The sequence below is a fragment of the Budorcas taxicolor genome, chromosome 10, assembly GCF_023091745.1.
Source record: "Budorcas taxicolor isolate Tak-1 chromosome 10, Takin1.1, whole genome shotgun sequence".
Taxonomy (NCBI): Eukaryota; Metazoa; Chordata; class Mammalia; order Artiodactyla; family Bovidae; genus Budorcas; species Budorcas taxicolor.
Genome location: NC_068919.1, coordinates 60,443,468 through 60,466,362, shown reverse-complemented (window position 1 = coordinate 60,466,362; position 22,895 = coordinate 60,443,468). Strand labels below are relative to the sequence as shown.

The 22,895-nt window shown below is 39.2% G+C and overlaps 1 protein-coding gene across 1 annotated transcript in view; it reads left to right on the top strand.

The window, feature by feature from the left end:
- SLC12A1 (solute carrier family 12 member 1) overlaps nucleotides 1-22,895 on the top strand; it is an 87,155-nt gene that overhangs the window by 39,158 nt on the left and 25,102 nt on the right. Inside the window, exons 15-18 of the mRNA XM_052647317.1 lie at nucleotides 6,300-6,399; nucleotides 7,430-7,541; nucleotides 16,124-16,264; nucleotides 18,781-18,887. Coding sequence (XP_052503277.1) covers nucleotides 6,300-6,399; nucleotides 7,430-7,541; nucleotides 16,124-16,264; nucleotides 18,781-18,887 — 460 coding nt within the window. The remainder of the gene's footprint in view (nucleotides 1-6,299; nucleotides 6,400-7,429; nucleotides 7,542-16,123; nucleotides 16,265-18,780; nucleotides 18,888-22,895) is intronic.

The following is a 22,895-nucleotide window of genomic DNA, read 5'->3' as shown; positions in this document are numbered from 1 at the left end:
TTCATCGAGTCCGTGATGCCATCCAGCCATCTCATCCTCTGTCATCCCCTTCTCCTCTTACCCCCAATCCCTCCCAGCATCAGAGTCTTTTCCAATGAGCCAACTCTTCACATGAGGTGGCCAAAGTACTGGAGTTTCAGCTTTAGCATCATTCCTTCCAAAGAAATCCCAGGATTGATCTCCTTCAGAATGGACTGGTTGGATCTCCTTGCAGTCCCAGGGACTCTCAAGAGTCTTCTCCAACACCACAGTTCAAAAGCATCAATTCTTCGGCACTCAGCCTTCTTCACAGTCCAACTCTCACATCCATACATGACCACAGGAAAAACCATAGCCTTGACTAGATGGACCTTAGTCGGCAAAGTAATGTCTCTGATTTTGAATATACTACCTAGGTTGGTCATAACTTTTCTTCCAAGGAGTAAGTGTCTTTTAATTTCATGGCTGCAATCACCATCTGCAGTGATTTTGGAGCCCCCCAAAATAAAGTCTGACACTGTTTCCACTGTTTCCCCATCTATTTCCCATGAAGTGATGGGACCAGATGCCATGATCTTTGTTTTCTGAATGTTGAGCTTTAAGCCAACTTTTTCACTCTCCTCTTTCGCTTTTATCAAGAGGCTTTTTAGCTCCTCTTCACTTTCTGCCATAAGGGTGGTGTCATCTGCACATCTGAGGTTATTGATATTGCTCACATCAAAACTACTATATTTCCTTTTCTACCTTCCAATCATATTGATTAACATACTCCCAGGTGCCTAAGGATATGGAGGCCTGGTGGCAATCATTAACTCAGCAATGAAACCCTTCACCAACATAATTTATAACTAACTCACTAGTGCTATACTAATAATTTTCTAACTTCTCAAAAGAATCTGTTTTTAGAAAGTTTAAAGCATCTTGTGCTTCTCACGGTTGGGAGGCTGTAAACAATCACATGTGGCCAGATAATCCTGTCAGGCAGGCTAGAGCGCCATCAGACGAGTTTTTGGACTGAAACACACCCAGGAGATTTATTAACTGGAGTCCTAAGTTAACTCCTTTACAGAGAGAGGTGGTGGGGGATAGGCCCCCGTAAAGTCAGAGGTGTAGGTGAGAGCATAAAGCAGTAAAGTAGGCAGACTCTGGTTCTGGGGGTAGATGCTCGGGAACAGGGTGTCTCCTGAGGCTCGATCCCGCCTTTGCGTATGCCGAGCCTCCTTCCTCATGACCTTTGCCACAGGCGGAGTTCCTCACACTGGCTCCTGGCATAATCCTTCTATATCTGATAAATGAGATATAATCCCTGTCCTCAAGAAGCACAGACTCACACATAAGCAATTAACTATATAACAGTATAGCAAGCACCGTGAGAGTGACATGAACAAGTTATTGAGAAAAGGAGAGGAAGTGACTAACCGTGATTATTGTTAGTCTAAATCAAGTCTGACTCCTTGCCACCCCATAGACTGTAGCGCACCTGGCTCTTCGGTCCATGGAATTATTCAGGTAAGAATACTGGAGTGGGTAGCCATTTCCTTCTCCAGGGCATATTCCCAATCCAGGGACTGAATCCGAGTCTCCTGCATTGCACACGGATTCTTCACCACCAGGGAAGCTCTAACTGTGATTAGCGTTGTCCAAGAAAACTTCCCCGGTTCATGGCTTGTGTTCCCAAGGTCAGTCACTCGGTTGGTACTTATAAATACCTGTTGAATGAACAAATAAGCTACTTAAAAAAAAAAAAGGCAAGAGACTAGGGGTTGGTAAATCAGATGGAGCCAGGGATGGCTACTGTAGGCAGAAGAAAAGAGTGTGAGTAAAGTTAGGAAGCGTGCAAGTATCAGGCATATTTAAAGATTGCCAAGGCTTATGAACAGAGAAACCTGGTGGGCTACAGTCCATGGGGTTGCAAAGAGTCAGACACAACTGAGTGACTAAGCGCAGCATACACCAAGGCCTTTAGCATGATGGAGTCCTCAGGTGATGAGAAGGGGCCTGAGGTGAGCCTTGGAAGGTGAGTAGGTCGGGCCAGATAAACAAGACACCTAAATGTCATGCTAAAGAATCTGGAGCAGCAAGAAGGTGCCGTTGATCATTCAGTCGGATCTGGACTTCAGATGTTATCTTTAGACCCAGTGAAAGGGATTGACGCTTGGAGAGGCTAGAGATTAAGGAGTACAGTATTCGGCGGTCCAGTCTCAGGGGCCATAGAGACCCTCAGCTACCCTCACATGCTCCTGACCCTTCCTACACAAGTATAGTAGAAAAGAGAAGGCAGTAACTATTTTGAAGAGCTTGGTTTTGTTGTTTTTCTTTATTACTGTATGGTATTTGTAATACAGGTATGGTGGTGGTGGTTTAGTCACTAAGTTGTGTCCGACTCTTGCGACACCATGGACTATAGCCTGCCAGGCTCCTCTGTCCATGGGATTCTCCAGGCAAGAATACTGGAGTGGGTTGCCATTGCCTTCTCTGCTAAATGGGGCTTAGTGGCATTGACCTAAGTGGGCCGTGAAGGGGCTCAAGAGAGACAAAGACTCCTAAAGTTCTCGACACAAGTCTTGGGACCCAGGAAGTTTTCCACACACAGTACTTTCACATAATTTATGTATATTAATATTAACCCCCTGTAGTGTACAGTCTATAGGTTTTAACAAATTTACAATCTTGTAACTACCACCACAATCAAAATAGAGGACAGAGAGCTTCCCTGGTGGCACTCAATATGTCAGCAAATTTGGAAAACTCAGCAGTGGCCACAGGACTGGAAAAGGTCAGTTTTCATTCCAATCCCAAAGAAAGGCAATGCCAAAGAATGCTTAAACTACTGCACAATTGCACTCATCTCACATGCTAGTAAAGTAACACTCTAAATTCTCCAAGCCAGGCTCTAGCAATACGTGGACCATGAACTTCCAGATGTTCAAGCTGGTTTTAGAAAAGGCAGAGGAACCAGAGATCAAATTGTCAACATCTGCTGGATCATCAAAAAAGCAATAGAGTTTTAGAAAAACATCTATTTCTGCTTTATTGACTATGCCAAAGCTGTTGTGTGGATCACAACAAACTATGGAAAATTCTTAAAGAAATGGGAATACCAGACCACTGATCTGCGTCCTGAGAAATCTGTATGCAGATCAGGAAGCAACAGTTAGAACTGAACATGAAACAACAGACTGATTCCAAATAGGAAAAGGAGTACATCAAGGCTGTGTATTGTCACCCTGCTTATTTAACTTATATGCAGAGTACATCATGAGAAATGCTGGGCTGGATGAAGCACAAGTTGGAATCAAGATTGCGGGGAGAAATATCAATAACCTCAAATATGCAGATGACACCACCCTTATGGCAGAAAGTGAAGAAGAACTAAAGAGCCTCTTGAAAGTGAAAGAGGAGACTGAAAAAGTTGGCTTATAGCTCAACATTCAGAAAACTAAGATCATGGCATCCAGTCCCATCGTTTCATGACAAATAGATGGGGAAACAGGGGAAACAGTGTCTGACTTTATTTTGGGGGGGCTCCAAAATCACTGCAGATGGTGACTGCAACCATGAAATTAAAAGTTCCTTACTCCTTGGAAGGAAAGTTATGACCAACCTAGACAGCATATTAAAAAGCAGAGACATTACATTGCCAACAAAGGTCCGTCTAGTCAAGGCTATGGTTTTTCCAGTAGTCATGTATGGATATAAGAGTTGGACTATAAAGAAAGCTGAGCACTGAAGAATTGATGCTTTTGAACTGTGGTGTTGGAGAAGACTCTTGAGAGTCCCTGGGACTGCAAGGAGATCCAACCAGTCCATCCTAAAGGAGATCAGTCCTGGGTGTTCATTAGAAGGACTGATGTTGAAGCTGAAACTCCAATACTTTGGCCACCTGATGTGAAGAGCTGACTCATTTGAAAAGACTCTGATGCTGGGAAAGATTGAAGGCAGGAGGAGAAGGGGATGACAGAGGATGAGATGGTTGGATGGCATCACTGACTCATTGGACATGAGTTTGGGTGAACTCCGGGAGTTGGTGATGGACAGGGAGGCCTGGAGTGCTGTGGTTCACGGGGTCACAAAGAGTCAGACACGACTTAGTGACGGAACTGAACTGAATTGGTGGTCCAGTGGATAAAAATGTGCTTGCAATGCAAGGGACAGCGGTTTGGTCACTGGTCCAGGAAAATTTCACATGCCGTGGAGCAGCTAAGCTCATGTGCCACAACCTTTGAACCTAGGCTCTAGAGCCCAGGAGCCACAGCTACTGAACCCACGTGCTGCAGCTAGTGAAGCCTGAGTGCCTAGAGCCAGCAGATCCAAAGAGAAGCCACCACAATCAGAAGCCCATGCACTGCAACAGAAAGTAGCCCCCTCTTGCCACAGCTAGAGAAAGCCTGTGCGTGGCAATGAAGACTCACCGCAGCCAAAAAATAAAATGTCCTCTCTTTTTTAAAAAAGATTTGTTTATTTCCATCATGGCTAAAAGATTCTGTGCAGTCAATTTCTTCCCCTCAACTTAGCCCCTAGCTATAGCTTTTCTGATTTCTTTTCCTATATCTTTGCCTTTCCCAGAGTGTTATGTAGAACCATATAGGATGTAGCCTTTATATATACTTTCTTTCACTTAACATGAGGTTTTTAGATTCATCCATGTTGTTACATGTATGAGTAGTTTGTTCCTTTTTGTTGTTGAGTAGTATTCCATCATATGAATATATCTCAAGATTTTTTAAAATATATTCACTAATTGAAGAATTATATCTAACCTGGTATATCTAATTGTATTTATATCTAGTGATTATATCTAAAGCTGCTGTAAATATTCACACACAGGGCTTTATGTGAACATATATTTTCATTTTTCTAGAGTGGATTTATGATTACAAAGTACACATAACTTTATAATTAACAGCCAAACTATTTTCTAAAGTAGCAGCATCATTTTCCATTCCTAACAGCAATAAATTTATGCCTCAGCTGTTCCACATCCTAGGCAGCACATATTATTGTCAGTTGATTTCTTTAAAAAAAAAAATCTAATTATGTGGTGTACTAAAGATGTAATGTACTGTCTTATTGTGGCTTGGTTCACATTTTTTCCCAGTGACTAATGATGTTGAACATATTATTTGTCATCCATATATCTTCTTTTGTGAAGTGTCTGTTTAAATTTTTTGCCTATTTTTTGAGTTGTTTTCTTATTATTCATTTGTAAGACCTCTGTATATTCAGGATACAAACCCTTTCACAGTACATCTTTTGTAAATGTTTTCTATAGGTCTGTAACTTGTTTTTTAATTTCCTTACAGTTTGTTTTGAAGAGCAGATATTCTTGATTCCTCTAAAGTCTCATTTTTCATGTTTTATGGTTTGTTTGTTTTTTGCTTCTAATCTCTTTCCCTAATTCAACATTACAAACTATTTCTAAAAGTTTTAATGCTTTAGATTTTTAATTTATATCTTATCATTTTGAGATAATTTTTGTATATGGTGTGTGAGGAATGGCTCAAGGTTGATTTTTTTGCATAGAAATATCCAGTTGATTTATAGGGTTCTTATAAGAATGAAATGACTTAAGGTATGCTAAATTCCTGATGCATAGTAAATACTTAATCAATATTAATCTGCTTTATCTCCAGATAATTATCTCTCATCATTTTCCTTATTGTTCTGAGCAAGACTGGGGAGATGGCTGTCTCCTATCTAGGGTGAATCTATGCATTCCCATCAGTGGCTTCTTATAAAATGTAGAGGATTCATCTAACATTTAATTTTTTAAGTCAGGGCAAGGTAGTGTTTTCCTCCCTTATTATAGAGATTGGCTCCTTAACACATCAGACTAAAATGCTTGCTAAAGATTGGCCCTCTTCGTGGACACCCAGAAGTAGGAGTTCCTGTTACTCAGTTTCATTATTCAAAATGTTAAGATGGCTGCACACTCTCTGTGTATGCAGAAATGCCTCTTTTCTTTTCAACTTAAGAATTTGTGAAGAACTCTTGGATTTATTTAGGGGCTGACCATTTTCCCAAGTCTACCTGCCGGCAGTGTGGTTGTAACACAGCCTCTTCCACTGAGTAAGTTTTCTCAAGCTGCAGCACTAGAGTCTGATCCTCAGCTGGAAAAAGAGGTCTCACTTCTAAGAATTCACAAAGCTTCATAGAAGGACACACTTTCTAGGAAATATTACACTATGTTTCTCTAATTTGGGCACTTGTCACTGCTGACATAGCCAAGGAAAATCAAAGAAGGGAATGGCTTATAAGAATATTCACAGTACACAGAGGGAAGTTCGGTGCTTTTATGTCAAATTTTTCTTTGTCCACAGATGTGAACTGGGGCTCCTCCACGCAGGCTCTTTCCTACGTGAGTGCTTTAGACAATGCTCTAGAACTAACTACAGTGGAAGACCATGTGAAAAACTTCAGGTAAAACTAGCTTCTCAAGCATCCTGGTGTCATTTCCCATTGGAAGTAGCTTCCCTCTATGGGAGACAAATGCATTACTGGTACGCTTTAGGGGTATATTCTTATACAGGTAATCTTACAAAACTGCCACATTTTCACAACAGCACCTCCTGTGAATGAGCGCTTCTTCTCTTCCACTCTGAGCTATGCCCACCCCCAACTCTAAATTCTTAGTGCTGGCTGTCACCTTCCATGTACAGATAGAGAGGAGATCTCAGTGACGTGATTTCAGAGAGATGTCCCCAAATCCCCACACACTTTAATTGTTGTTTCTGTCTCCATATAGCTTAAGGCTTTGTGGCTTACTGAATTCCCTTAGGAGAAGTTATACTTTAAGCTCTTCTTTGGTTATATCTTATTTTTAGTGGAACTTCAAAACACAAGCTTTGCAAGGAGGGTGAAGGAAAATAACATGAATATACTGGTTGGAGAAGGACAGGTTGTACTGAGGATTTGGGATAGGGTCGTGTTCAGAGGAAAAAGACAGGGGGACAATAAGGACTTTTTCCTTACTTTACATGCTTATTATCACTAACTAAACTAAGAATATGAATTTGGCAAGATTGGCAGGAAATCACGATGATTCAAGTCTTCTAGTGAAGGACTTCCCTGGTGGTCCAGTGGTTAAGAATCCACTTTGCAACACAGGGGACGCGAGTTTGATCCCTGGTCAGGGAACTAAGATCCCACATGCTGGGGGAGCAACTAAGCCACGAGCTGAACCCGTGCACCACAGTGAAAGACCCCACATGATGAAACAAAGATACCATGAGCTGCAACTAAGACCTGATGCAGCCAAATAAATAAATACTTCTTTTTAAAAAAGAAGAATAAAAAAAGGACTTCTAGTGAGAAACTCAAGAGATGTTTCGGAGAGTGGTTGCCCCATTTTGCCAAGACTTCTGTACCAGCCCATTCCATCGGGGGTGGTTCTGGACTCACAGGTTTCTTGTCGTGATCAGTTCTCACATCTTCTCTTCTCCATTTTCAGGCCCCAGTGCATCGTCTTAACAGGGGGACCCATGACAAGACCTGCTCTCTTGGATATAGCTCATGCCTTTACCAAGAACAGTGGCCTTTGCATCTGCTGTGAAGTCTTTGTGGTAAGAGCCGCTTCATCCCTCGAAGGTGCCTTTTCCTACTTGCTCATTTGTATTGCCTTAGGGGAGCCCGGCAGGTATATGCAGTGATAGGAGAATGGTAAGGCAGTTTAGAACAGGACCCCTTTCCTTCATTCATATATCAAGGACTAGCAGGGGCCCATGATCCTGAACTTAAATGAGTGGATAAAATGTGCTTCAGATTTCACAGGAGACCAACTGAAAATGACAATACTTCTCAATGATGGCCTTTGAGTCAAGAAAAAGAGAGCCAGCTCATAAATAAAATGAAAATATTGGGGGGGGGGCGGGGTGATAACCGTTCTCAGAAATATGAAAGGATAGAATGAGCTAGAGAGCACTATTATGTAGATTAACTGATGAGGAAGAGCCAGACGCTATGGCCTTACATGAAAGCAGGTAGAATTTAGACTTAATATTTGAATAAACTTGATGATACAGATATCTAGGGAGTTAAACCAAGTTTTCCATGCCTTCGATAAACATTCGAAGCTGAATGAGTTCCTTTTTGTTCAGGAAGTATGTGGTAGACTAAGGATAACTTACTGGTGGTGATTCCAGGAGGTATTTAAAGTAGATGCTAAACACTTAACAGTAATTATTGACCAATCACTATCACTGCTGTCTAAAGTGAGAAGAAAGCATTAATATTTTAACAAAATAATAAGTCTAAGTCCTCCAAACAAGCCTACTTCTACTTGCATTCTCACAGTGTGCTCTCTTGCACACACTCTGTGTGTGTGTGTGTGTGTGTGTGTGTGTGTGTGTGTGTCCCTGTTTCTCTCTCTCTGGGTCATGCACACACACCACTCAAAATCCTCAGCAGTGTCCATGTATTATGATCATATTTACCTATTCTTCAAAGTATTTTCCTACAGTTTTTCTTATTTCAGTCTACATAACAGTCTAGTGAGGAAGAAAGGGAAAGAAGCCCTATTTTCATTACACAGATTAGAAAAGTGAGATTCAGGAAAATTCAATTATGCACAGGGTCACAGGACAAGAAAGTGGCCTAGTCGGGATATTGGTTCAGATGTTTGTGACCACATGGACTGAGCTGCCAGCCTCCTCCTGTCCATGGAATTTTCCATGCAAGAATACTGGAGTGGGTTGCCATTTCTTTCTCAGAGATCTTCCTGAGCCAGGGATCAAACTCATGTCTCCTGCATTTCAGGTGGATTCTTAACCAGCTGAGCCACCTGGGATGCCCTTAGAGTTGGATACCACCCCCTAAACTTCCAATCTTGCCAGAGAATAGGGTGGCCAGGAAGCTATGTAACCTAGCTGGGGCCAGTCGACTGTCCCATGATGCAGGGGTTAATTTACCACATGTCATTGTGACCAGCACTTAAGCATCTTTTAACACTTGGCAATACTCTAAATGCAATATGAAGCAAGCTGGTCGATCATATTCTCTTTCCTCTCAGTGGTTATATGATAGTAACTCAAACAATATAACTCAATGTAATTATCCCGTAGAGGGTAGAGGGAATCCTACTGACTACATAAGATTGACAGGTTCAATAATGACCAACAGGGACTCCAGAGGATTTTAGAAAATCTCATCAAGCACCCTACTTTCATATTATCAACTTTGGTGCCCTGCATTAGTAGATTTCATTTTGGCCAATATAATACCAGAGCCAGTTTTGGTGAAATACGCAATTTGGGGTATTTTTCTTCTCTAGTAATTTAGAGAAAATTTAGTTTAGCAAGCCAATAAAATATCTCTAGGAGTGGAGAAATGAACTGAGAGTATAAACAGTCATATATTGACAAGGGACACAAGGTCTTTTTAAGAGATATTACTTTAAATTAACCCTTTGCTGCTTTAACTATAAAAAAAGAGTATGGTTCTCACATTTCATTTGAAATAGGTACGTAAGCCTGTTCCTCTAATGGCCCTGGTTGCTTGACATGTATATTAGACCACTTCCTACATTACTGTGTTGGTCTCTCTAAGGCCCAAGAACCCCGCTCCCAGGTGCTGAGATTCTCTTTGGGACAGAAAGTAGTCACTGTATCAGTTAATGACTTTTCAGTTAGTTACTTTCTGTGAGCTCCTGAGACTGCAGATGCTGTCAGCATTTTTCAATTCCACGCTCAGTTGTCAATCATCTTTACAAAGAAACAGATGGAAGGGGATGTAGGGAAAGTCAACATGACATTTTTTTTTTCTCCAAGACATAGTGATGGGTGCTTAGGCCGACCTTGTGGAAAAGGTTAAATGGTAACAAGGAGGTTGAGAGATAACAATTTACATTTTAACTCTAGAAAGCTCATGCTCATGGACTTTTGAGACACTCAGTTAAGTTCTAAATCACTGTTTTGCCACCTATTAGCTGGGATTCCCTCGGGCACACAATTTAATCTCCTTATGCCTCAATTTTCCTCAGGTATAAAGTGGGAATAATAATGATGATGACAGCACCTGTGTTTGTTACAGGGTCATGAGAATTCTGGAAGATAAGCTTTCTAGCATTCAGCTCAGAGTCTGTCAAACAGTAAATGCTCAATTAATTTTATTTGTTATTGTTGGTATTATTATCATGGGATATTTTTGATATACAGTTGTTGCCATTTTCATTCTGAAAATATACTTTCCTCAACAGAAACCTAAAACACCCTCCTTAGCGAAACCAGGTCCAAACATTGGATCTTGGACTTCTCGTTACTCAGCAACTTGGCAGGATAGAACAGTTAGATGCACACTCCCTCCCAACGAGTGACAGGGCAGCGGGCTCCGTGCTCCATCCCTCTGCTGACCTCCAGTTACTTGCCATCTGCTCCTCCAAGTAAGGGGCAAGACGCGGAGCTCACAGGCATTTCGTTGTTGGTGGGTACTGGGCAAACACATGGCCCCCAGCGGCCATATCCTGCAGACAGGCATTTTTAAAGGGACTAGATGTTGTAGCCATCAAAACGGCTGAAACTGAAATTAAGAATTATACTTTTGCTAGGCCCCAAGTCCACACTGTAGCCTTCCAACTATTTAACGTTCTACTCGCCTGTCAGAGCTTCTGCCTACCTCTTGCCTTTTTCTACTAAACTCAAGGATTTTAGAAAAGGGACCCTTCATCAGGTCAAACTAGGGGATATTTTTTAAGGAATTTGGCTTGGTTAGTTAAAATAATGTCTATTTTTCTCCTTTGGATTACCTTATAATAAGGTAGTGATATATCCCAGGAGGCTTTCTATTCAATATGTGTGATTTTCTTTTTCTTGTGTGCTTCACTCCTTTCACCACACAAAGACTAGGGGTAGGATTCCACCTTCGCGCATCACCTCATGTTTCTGAGTATAGCCATCTTCCGTGCGTTCAGCAACAGGTAAATATGAAGGCAAGCGTTGTGATTTCCACTAATTGTACTGTATGTACAGTGGCATAAGAAAACACTGACTTTCTTTGTCAGTCAATTTCCTCACTTATTTATAGTAGCTGGAGAGATAGTAATCTTTGCAGATAGCTTAGTTTGGATTCACGTACCCTTAATTCTCTGAGTGGGGCTTCACTGGTGGCTCGGTGGTAAAAGAATCTGCCTGCCAATACCAGGAAACATGGTTTTGATCCCTGACAAATGGAAGACTAGAGCAACTAAGTCCATGTGCCACAGCTATTGAGCCCTTTTGGTGGCTCAGCAGTAATGAATCTGCCTGCAAGCAGAAGACGTGGGTTCGATCCCTGAGTCCTTCTCTCTTCCCTGGAGAAGGAAATGGCAAACCACTCCAGTATTGTTGCCTGGGAAATCCCATGGACAGAGGAACCTGATGGGCTACAGTCTCTGGGGTCACAAGAGTTGGACACTACTTAGTGACTAAACCACCACCACCACCATCATCAATTCTCCGAGTACACTACATTCAGTTTAAAAATCACACAGCTCATCATGTTAGAAGGCATAGTGTTTCTAGGCATAGCTGTCACTCACTCATATACTTCTTAGTTTTACGTATAAAGGCAGGTTTGTTTTTTTTACTAAAACAAATAAAAGACAAATATACATTAAAGATGGAAAGGTGACCTAATTGATCTGGGATTTAACATGCTCATCAGATAAAGTCATTATTGCCAAAAAATGCAACACTTGCCTCTTTTCTATATTTTGTTTCTCTTAAGACTGCAAAGGGCTTTCAAGTTTACTGGCATCTTTTATTAAATACACTGTATTGTTTTGGCTAAAAAATAAAGATGTTTTAAAGCTTGCTTCTATTTTTCATTTTGAAGCATTAAGAAAAATATTAGCTTAAATACATGAAATTTACTTTTTTGTGTGTTGAAAGTCATTGAACACTGACAATTTCATATAAAGAAACTATAGTCAGTAAAACAACACCCGTATACTACTTCTCTAATTAACAACAGTTAACATTTTTCTTAGATGCTTCCACTCACTTTTTAAATGAAATGAAACATTACAGATGAAGCTAAAGTCCCCTTTATAGCCACTCAGCCCCATGGCTCTCTTCCTCTGAAAAGGCAATGTTATCTGATTTTGATTGGTGTTCTTCTAGTCATTTCACCCATGTGTACAAAGATGTAGATCTATTATGATTAATGTTTGCCTACTCATTATATTCTTTAAACCTGATTGTCCTGTTCTCTCTTCTCACTGTAAAGAAAAGGAATGACATTGGACCAACTTCCTTATGTAGATCCCCTTTTAACAAGTTTGCACCCTGTTACCCTTTCTTTTTTTTCATAAAATTTACAAAATATCTTAATAAAACCTAAAACTCTCTTTGAACTCAAAGAATCTCTTCTCTTGTCAAGGGAAGATAACCCAAATCTGTGGCTTATAGAGGGCAGTTCAAGCTTAGATAAGCATGGAAAACTAAAATTATCATTTTTTCTTCTATCATCATCCTTTTAATCTCAACTTTCACCTCCATCAAAAGGAAAAAGCTTTTTTTAGATGCACATATTCTTTATTAGTCATTGAGTTTCTGTGACGATATTAATAAAATAATGACATGACAAAATACAGGCAGAATGAAGTGAACTGTAAGTGGGTACTAGGATCATGATGAGTTAAAATACCCACCAAATCAGAAAGTGAAAATTTTTCTTTTCCATAGTTCCAACCAGAGAGGCAATGAAAGCAAAGACAGAGCAAAAAGACCCTTGATGTTTTAAAATATAAGAGCTGGAAAGAACTCCGCATTTGACCCAAATTTCTGTATTTGAGCCCAGTAATACTGGAAATCCTTTGCAAATTCTTTTTCATAATATACACCTATTTGAAGTAGTATCATATGAATTTATTCTCGACTAAATAATTAGAATTCCTTTAACCCTTTCTCTATCAACAACAAAGTCATAATATATACAAAATTTTAAGAGCTTCTTTGTTCAAATCCTGAATTAACTTATATACTCATATTTTGACTCTTGAGTAATCTCTATAATATTTTAATTGGGTGATAAAATTCATTTTTTGTGACTATTGATGTATTTGAACGTTGAAAAATTAGATTCAACATGTCTTCCCTTTTTATTAGTTCACTTTTCCCATACTGTGTTTGTATTGTAGCCTTGCCTCACATTAATAAGTGTGCTACAAGGATAATATAATTGCTTTTAGCAAAGTGAGTCTCTGCATGAAATATTTTTATAACTTCTCAATACAGCAAATTTAGGCATTAAAGTAAATCTCTCCGTCACAATTAATGTTTAATCTGGATTTTTTATTACTAATAGATATACATTAAGCTATACTTATTTAAATAAATGCCAGTTTCCCCAGAGGTTCAAAGTCATTGTGGTACAACTCAATATGCCAATGGTCTGATACCTTTCCTAGCTGTTGGTTATTCTTCTATCTCATGGTTATTGTTACCATTCAGCCTCCCTGAAGAAAATATTTCTTCCTTCTTTTGCAATTGATGGTGTCTAGAATGCCTAAGAAGTAATAGTGGTTGAAATGCATCGACAGAATCCTGAGCAAAATTTGATCTCTAATGACATATCTTTCCCCAGGCTAGGTCTTCTGGTTTAATAACTATCCTTCCTATGTACCTTCTCCATCTTCATGGGAGGTTCTTATTATTTAACTGCAAAGTAAGTTATCCAAACTGCTTTGATATGTTGTTATATTCTAGAAAGCATTCTAGTAAAAATAAGTACAAAAAGAATCTGATCCAATTTAAATAGAATACTAAAATGGAAGTGACCCCAAATTACATCTAGTGTTATATAATAGAAATGTAATATGTGCCACAAATGTAATTTTAAAATTTCTAGTAGCCAATAAAGAAAAGTAAAAAGAAACAGGTAAATGTAAAGCATCCAGATATTATTTCAACATTCAATGTATATAAAAACATTAATGAGACATTTTACATTTCCTTTTTTTATATATACTAAGGCTTCAAAATCCAGTGAAAGTTTTACATTTCCAGTACATCTTTATGTGGACCAGCCAGATTTCAAATGCTCCGTAGCAACATGTGGATAAGGGCTAATCATACTGAACAGTGATGGCCTAGACAATTTTCTTATTTTTATAAAAGTGAAAATAAGGTGAAAATGTTAGTCACTCAGTCGTGTCCAACTCTTTGCAACCCCATGGACTGTAGCCTGCCAGGCTCCTCTGTCCATGAAATTCTCCAGGCAAGAATACTGAAGTGGGTAGCCATTTCCTTCTCCAGGGGATCGTCCCAGCTGGTAGAGATGCAGGATTGAACTCGGGTCTCCTGCATCACAGGCAGATTCTTTACTGTCTGAGCCACCAGTGTAGAGCCCAAATCAAGAGAAAACAAATGGCACACCTAGGATATCGGCCAGTCAGTTTCAGAGCCAGATCTAAGTCATACGCTCTTCTCCCAGTTCAGCAGTCTTTCAGCTCTATTGTAGAACACTGGTGAACTTAGGTCTGGGACTTAACTGAGATTGTGAGCACTTCTTTAATATAATAAAAATCAACTTTGAATGAGCACTTACTAAATTCCAGACATTCCAGATACTTTATCAATGACTGTTTGAAATGACCTTGCAGGATAGCTATTTGATCCCTGTTTCTGGAGTAATGTATCAAAGCTCAGACATCATTAATTACCTCCAGAGTGGCCAAATGAACCCAGTTATATCTGATCAAAAACCTGGTATCTTTTTCATACATACCAAGCCTTTTCTCTCTAATCCAAGACCCTCTAAGACTATGACTCCAAGAATAGTCTGAGGACCAGCAGCATCAGTGTCATCTGGGAGTTTGTTAGAAATGCAGGATCTTCAGCCCTGTTTCATTTCTACCCAGTGCATTTTACCAAGAGCTGAGGTGGTTAGTAAGAAATCTAAAACAATCCAATAAAATATTTCCATCAACTGAAAGAATTTTTCAGGAAAATAGTAGATTTGTACCCTTGTCAGGCACACAGTAGATAATCAGAAATACTCTTGGGGTTGACTTGAAACATGCAAAGAATAAAACTAGCTTGGACCTCTAAGGAAGAAGAAACAACAGAAACTTTAATTAAAATGAGTTTCCAGAACTCAAATCTTGAAATTTTAAAATGCTTCATCTACCACCACAACACCTGCCTCCTTCTCTCTTAATCTCTTCTGTTGTTCCTATGCCATAGGTATGTGAACACCCATTTCCACTAATTTTATTGAGTAATGGCAAATGTTAATTTGAATAGGAATATGTCTACATTGGGCTTCCCAGGTGGTGCTAAAGGTAAAGAACCTGCCTGCCAATGCAGGAGACATAAGAGACGTGGCTTTGATTCCTGGGGCAGGAAGATCCCCTGAAGGAGGGCATGGCAACCCATCCCAGTATTCTTGCCTGGAGAATCCCCATGGACAGAGGAGCCTGGTGGGCAAAAGTCCATAGGGTCACAAAAAGTCAGACATGACTAGTGACTGAGCACACACAATGTCAATATCACACAGAGAAAAATGATACAAGGGTGTCTTCACCACATTAAAAAAAAAGAAAAAAAACAAAGAATGGGCCTGATAGAATTATCAAGATGTAATGTTCCTGCCAGGATTTGCAACTCACCACATTTTGGCTCCCAAGAGTGCTGTCACATTTCTTGAAATGGCTCTAGCTAAGGCTTCCTTGGTATTCATAAATGTGGGTCTTGCTATTAAAAAAAATTTTTTTTGGCCATACCGCACAGCATGTGGGATCTTAGTTTCCTAACAAGGGATTGAACCTGCCCCCTGCATTGGAAGACAGAGTCTTAGCCACTGGATCACCAAGGAAGTCCCGGCTCTTGCTATTGAGTCAAACGTTGATGGTGTATTTATTCTGAACCTTGTCAATCACATTTTCTGTATTTTTTCTCATGTACTATCAGCTCTTTCTTTCATTTGACATGAGGCAGTTAATTAAGCAGGTGCTAATACATCTAGACAGTCTGCACAGAAAGTAAGTAATGTGAGCAGTCCAGATTCTTTCCAGAAGGTTGAATGTCTGTGAAGCCTGTTTAGTGAGGTGTTTTCCCCTCTTTCCCATTTCTTAACCCAACAAGGCTGGCTATTTTTGTCCTTTAGAAAATAACAGCAGTGCGATGTATAATAGCAGGGCTTCTAACCAATATTTCATTGTGTCATACAGGGACCGCGCAAGCTGTGTGTTAAAGAGATGAACAGTGGCATGGCAAAAAAGCAGGCCTGGCTTATAAAGAACAAAATCAAGGCATTTTATGCAGCAGTGGCAGCAGATTGTTTCAGGGATGGTGTCCGAAGTCTCCTTCAGGTAAGGCTGGCATTGAGGGAATGAGTACAGAGGCAAAAGACAATTAGCACTCCATTGTCATGAAGCTCCCAAATGGAACTGCTCCAGTTAGGCAGACAAGCATCAGAGATCAATACAGATGGTTAAGGAATTCATTTTGAATTCCTGGGGATAGGCAAAGCTAAAACAGAAGCAGAGAGGTTCTATTACAGTGAACTATGAGTGATACACTGGAAATGGAAAATGAGGTTGCCTTTGGCCAACAGCATATATTCTGTCTCATACTTATTGAAATGCAAATTTGTTCTGATAGTTGACGACATTCAAGATCCTATTAAAACTTCAAACTATTTTTACATCTCATACTGCATATAGCAAGGCTCAAGTCAGGCATTCTTTTCCTTTTTTCTTTTGCAAATTGTGTGAGAGCAGCTGCAAGACTGGACTAAATAAGTGTCTGATGATCTGGGCATAAAATCTCCCTCTCCTCCTTAATTATTTCCAGAATGTTAAATAAAATGTAATAATCTCTGTGGTTTAACACTATAGCTCACAGTTCTTCCATCTTTTCTCCCTTATTCTTTCCTTTTTTCCTTTCCTTTTATAACATATAGAATCTTTCCCTAGTTCTGATTTGCTAAATTTAAAGTGCTAGAGAATTCTAAAACAATCCAGGAGAACCTCAGAAATTGTAGGGCTTAGCTTTCTAATAATTTGGACTTCAATATTGTTGGAAAAACCTGATTATACATATAGTAAATGATATATTTAGCTTTCAGCATTGCCATCTACAGGAGAGTCAAAATTCAGGATTGCATCCAGTTAACACTGATGGGTTATACAGGCCAGAAAGAAAACACATGGATTAAATTGGAATATTTTGGAGAATAAGAGTTTTTGATGCATTCCTGTCTCTAGTATCCCCAAAGAATAAAGTAGCTGTACATGTAGAGAAACCATTTCTGAAAAACCTATTACCTTCTTCTGAATACCAATGAGCCTCTTTTTACTTGTTACTAATTTGATAAACTGTAGAAATAGATGTCATTGCAAGATACTGATTTTCCCTTTCAGTAGCAAGTAATTTTTCAGTAGCTCTTTGGTTAAATGAGTTGGGAAGGTTACACATTTAATGTAAAATTATCATGGGAGGTTAGTAAAATAATAAGAATCTCAACTAGGAATGAGACAACAAATACAGAATAAGAACATGAAGAGGGAAGACATTGGCATGTAAAACAATTCCCCTATTCCAGAAGAAATTGTAAAAAAAAAAAAAAAAAAAAAAAAGACATGAATTTCTTCAGAGAAAAATGGAGTAAGAGAGGTCATGTCAAAAAGGGCAGGACAGAGTAGTATTAAAGGGAAGCACTGACAACTATACCGTTTTGAATAAAACCTTCTTTGCAGCTAAAAAATTATGATATGAATGGCCACATCCTCAAATCATAGTCATGGAAAACACTGCACCCACACTGCGGTGCCGAGGGCCAGATGACAGCTCTAAGGAGCTGTTCTGCTATCTGTGCATGTCCAAGGACAACACACAAAATGGGGGTGGAGGCAAAGCTCATTTCAGGAACCCTCCATCATTGCCTATCTTTTTTCACTTGCTACTGTCCCTTCGATGTCCCACGTCTGTCACTTGTGTCGCTATTCCCATGACCCACAATATCCTTCCTTCACTTCTGCTGCTCCCCTTACTTTCACTTGGAAACATCTAACCAAACTGCCAGATCCAAAACAAATGTCAGCTTTCCCAAGAAACCATTCAAAAAATTTTCCCTTACACTTCCATGTGATTTCTTACTGCCTTTGCACTTGAATAATAATTATTTGTATGTATCTGTCACCTCAATCTTATTCTAAACTCCTTCAGGCCCAAGAATGTGTCTCACTACTCTCTCACAGCACCTAACATAGCACTTTGCAATGAATAGGTGCTCAGTAATATTGCCCGATTAAATTTAATTAACTGGAAGCCATATCCTGTCATCTAATGGGGGGAATGAAACTTCTGGTAGGGAAGATGGCTATTAACGATACTGTCATGTAAGAGGATTAGATTCTGGAAACATAGCTCAGTTATTCTTCAATAAATAATGTAAGTAGAAGTTTCAGTGATTCTTCTATATAGGAATTTTCCAAACATGGATTTTATTGCTAATGACATTATGGATATAGCAGGTGGAAATGAGCTTGGAACCACTAAGTTACAACACGCATGCCAACAGTTAAGCCAACCCTCACTTGATTTTAAATTATTGAACCATTTTAATGAGTGTATCAGAAGAAATGCAAATGACTGCTAATTTAGAAAAGCTACATTTCTGTCATCTAAAATCCATTTATGGCTGAGATGATTTAGAACTAATCTTTCTATTTTATGCTTGGGTACGGGCATGAAGGACATGCGCTGAAATGTAATCTAATCTTCAGAACATTACTTCAGTGCTCTTTTGGACATTATTTTTCATTTGCAGAGGTAGCTTCCTGGTCTGGTAAGAATTGCCCATGTGTTTATCTCCTCTGTTTAGGCCTCGGGCTTAGGAAGAATGAAGCCAAACACTCTGGTGATTGGATATAAAAAAAACTGGAGGAAGGCTCCCCTGACAGAGATTGAAAACTATGTGGGAATCATACAGTAAGTGATGGCTTTCAAGACTCACTCTTGTTTGTAAAGCACTAACCAGGGCAGTACATAACTGACACTGCTGTACAGAATAAATTGCCTGAGAAGACGACATTCCCCTGGTGCTCTGAACTCTTCAGCAAAGTGGAAAAACACTGCCAGTGTTCAAACTTGAGGGAATCATGTCATCAGAGGAGGAGGGGTGGGGGAAATTTGGTGTCAGAGAAAAAGGTAAATATAAAGAGTTACAATCTTAAAACCTATTTACAAGATTAAAAGGAGAGGACAACTAGGTAAGGAAGGAACTGTTTTTCAAAACAGTTGGAATCTTGGGTTGGCTGGTGTGCTCAATTCAGTGATCTTATCTTGAGCCTCACTTCTCCCTTTGTGATACAAGGATCCACATGGCAGGTGCCTCTGAAAGGTAACAATGTTAGTTTGTGGACAAAAAGTGAGTTTAAAATGCACGTGACATCTAATATCTAAAAATGGAAGAAGTCGTGGGGTAGGGATAATAATGCTAATCCTTAAAAAACTAGCTGGCACCAGGCTAATGTCCTTAACATGAATTATCCCACTTAATTCTCACAAGAAGCCTTTGAAGTAAGGACTACTACTGTTCTGATTTTATGAGTAGAGACATAGACATTAAAAATTAAGTAAAAGGCAGAAAATGACAAGTTTTATAAGAGAGCTGGAATTCTGACCCAAGACCAACCAAGTTCAAAGTTTAAACTAACAAGCACACTGCTATGCAACCTTCAAAACTGCATATATACCCAAATGTTACCTGACTTGGTTCCTTCTTTTAAGAGAAGACAAATATTATACATACAGAGCATCTCAGGGTGTCCTTAGTGACAGTTCTAGAAAATTGAGCCTCTCTTCCAGGCTTGAAAATACCTAACCAGCTTTGTCTCAAGGAGGGTGATATTAGCTAGGCCTAACAGCCATCTTTTGTGTCAATAGCTCAGAAAGTGGAATATTTCCTCTGTCTGATTTCATACCACAGGATAGAGAACATGCCAAGAGGTCTGACTGCACTTAGGTTTCCATAACACACAGGAAAAAATTCCTTTCCCCTTCAAAGCAGGTATATACCCAGTGCTTCTTATACCAGGCTCTGTCTTCTGGCCTCTGCTAGAATGAGCATCACATTTACCATTATTTGGGGGAGATTTAGGGAACACAACAAAATATTCCCATTTTAGTTATATTAAAAAGAAATACAAGAAAATAATTTTCATCTTCTGAAATTATATGCATTACTGACCAAACTATCATTTAACAGTCCTCCTAACATGGGGAACCCACGTATTAAATGCATCCTCCTGAACTGTGTTCCCTAAACATATAACATCTGGATGCCATGTGCTGCTATCTGGCTCCGACTGGTACTCTAAGGTCAGTAGGTTAGGGCTAAACCAGGTGATCAGGGACAGAATTTTGCCAGGCTTAGCAAACAGCTTTTTGATATATTTAAAATCACAGTTAGTTGCTGATCAGACATTCTTAGAAATGGACTAGATCCACACTCTGTTATCCTGATTCTTCAGTAAAGTTTCATCCTCATCTTTAGGAACAAAGAGAGGTGGAATAAAAAGGAAAAAATATGTGAATCTTCAGTTAAAGAGTCCATTAGTGATATAAAATTATCTGAGTTCATCTTCCAATCTCCCTACCATCTGAAATATTCTAAAATTTCAAAGAACCAAAATAATCAAACCTAGTAATAGTAAGCTGGGGAGATGCTGGCTTTTATAGAAATTAATAATTGGTAATAAAAGTTAGTGTTAAGGTGGATCAAATTTGTACGAGGATAAAATGTAGCTGGCTTGATAAAGTTAAATGATTTTATTACCACAGCAAATGGGGTCAACACAGAAGAAAGACAGATATCCATTTTGTATTTCTCTAACTTTTTCATTTTGTTTTTTTAATAACTTAAAGCTCAGTATTATTATTAACATAAAGGGGTATCACTGCAATAGTACAATATTTTATTCCTACCATTTTCTTTGAGTAAAAGATTCTAAATTTCATAAAATTAATAATTATGATTCAATTCTAATTAGACTGTGTATTAGTTTTCATAGGGCTTCCCTGGTGGTTCAGAGGTTAAAGTGTCTGCCTCCAATGCAGGAGACCCGGGTTCGTCCCCTGGGTTGGGAAGATCCCCTGGGGAAGGAAATGTGGGCCGTCATAACAGATGACCTCAAAGTCAGTGTCTTAAAACAACACGAATGTGTTAGCTTACAAAAGTGTAGGTTAAAAGTCTGACTTTTAAAAGACAAAGACAAATACCATATGATATCACTTATATGTGGAATCTAAAAGGATACAAATGAACATATTTACAAAACAGACAGACTCACAGACTTAGAAAATAAACTTAAGGTTACCAAGAGAAAGGAGGTAGGGGAGAGATGAATTAGGAGTTTGGTATTAGTGGGTACAAACTACTATATATAAAATAAACAGCACGGTCCCACTGTATAGCACAGGAAACTACATTCCATATCCTGTAATACACTAACAGTTCAGTTTAGTCGTTCAGTCGTGTCCGACTCTTTGCGACCCCATGAACCACAGCACACCAGGCCTCCCTGTCCGTCACCAACTCCCGAAGTCCACCCAAACCCATGTCCATCGAGTCTGTGATGCCATTCAACCATCTCATCCTCTGTTGTCTCCTTCTCCTCCTGCCCTCAATCTTTCCCAGCATCAGGGTCTTCAAATGAGTCAGCTCTCCGCATCAGGTGGCCAAAGTATTGGAGTTTCAGCTTCAACATCAGTCTCTCCAGTGAACACCCAGGACTGATCTCCTTTAGGATAGGCTGGTTGGATCTCTAATGGGGAAGAATACGGAAAAGAATATCGATATATAACTGAATCACTTTGCTATACACTGAAAACTAACACAACACTGTAAATCAACCACAATTAAAACCAAAACAGTCTTATACCAGCTCCCTGGGCTGTTTTCCCTTCTGGAGGTTCTAGGAGAGAATTCCTAGCCTTGCCTTTTCTAGGTTCTAGAGGCTTCCCACTGCTATGGCCTCTGTCTCTGTCTTTACAGCTTTTGATGGGTCAAGTCCTTCTCCCACGACATTGCTCTGACCTCTTCCTCTGCTTCCAAATTTTACTTTTAAGGACCTTTGTCATTATACTAGTATCCTGGTCCTGGATAATTTTGCCTAACACAGAATTCAGATACCTTTTGTGGAACACACTGTCCACTTTTTACAATCAAGGACGCTTAGAAGTAAGATTTATCAGGATATTACTTCGTGGAACTTTTGCTAGAATGGATCTATTATTTTGAGTGAAGTTCACTTATGGTTCAAATTCTGAATGGATATTCTTATTATACTGAACTTATTTATATTACTATTTGAAAATTCAGGTTTACTTTGGCAAGAGACTTTTTTTTTTGCATATCTCCATAGCTTCTGGGAAAGGGTGACCAAATGAAAAGTCTCTCTGGGTTTCAGATCCATAAAAGATTGAACAAAGGAACTTCCAAGGAGAATATTTCAAATGAACTCAAAGTACCAGTTGGTTTGCTCGATATTTAATGGCAGGGAAAAAGTATTTTTTAAGAACTGAGATAAAAGAGCTAGTGTTTCTTTCCCTTCCAGATAGTCTAATTCCATTTGGTTGTGTTTAGAGAAGATACAATAGCCAAATTCAACAGGATAGAGTTGCCTTGAAAAGGTGTTATGTCAAATGGTCTCTCTAAAGTCAATAATGAAAGTTTCTTAGAGGAACTGGAGACATTTTTAACTGGGAACTTGCTGTCAAAAATGTTGTAGGATTCCCCCTCAATGGGTAAACAGTTTGGCTGATGAGTTCAAAGGGTCTTTGTGGCCTTGAAACTTCTGTTCAATGATTGTTTTGTTTATATTAGAAAAGAATCAAATATTTTAAATAATCAAAATTCTAATCTTAAAATTCTAGTTGATAGTATTGTTTGAATAAGAGTTAGTTACCTTTCCTCAGAATACATTTTTAAAAGAC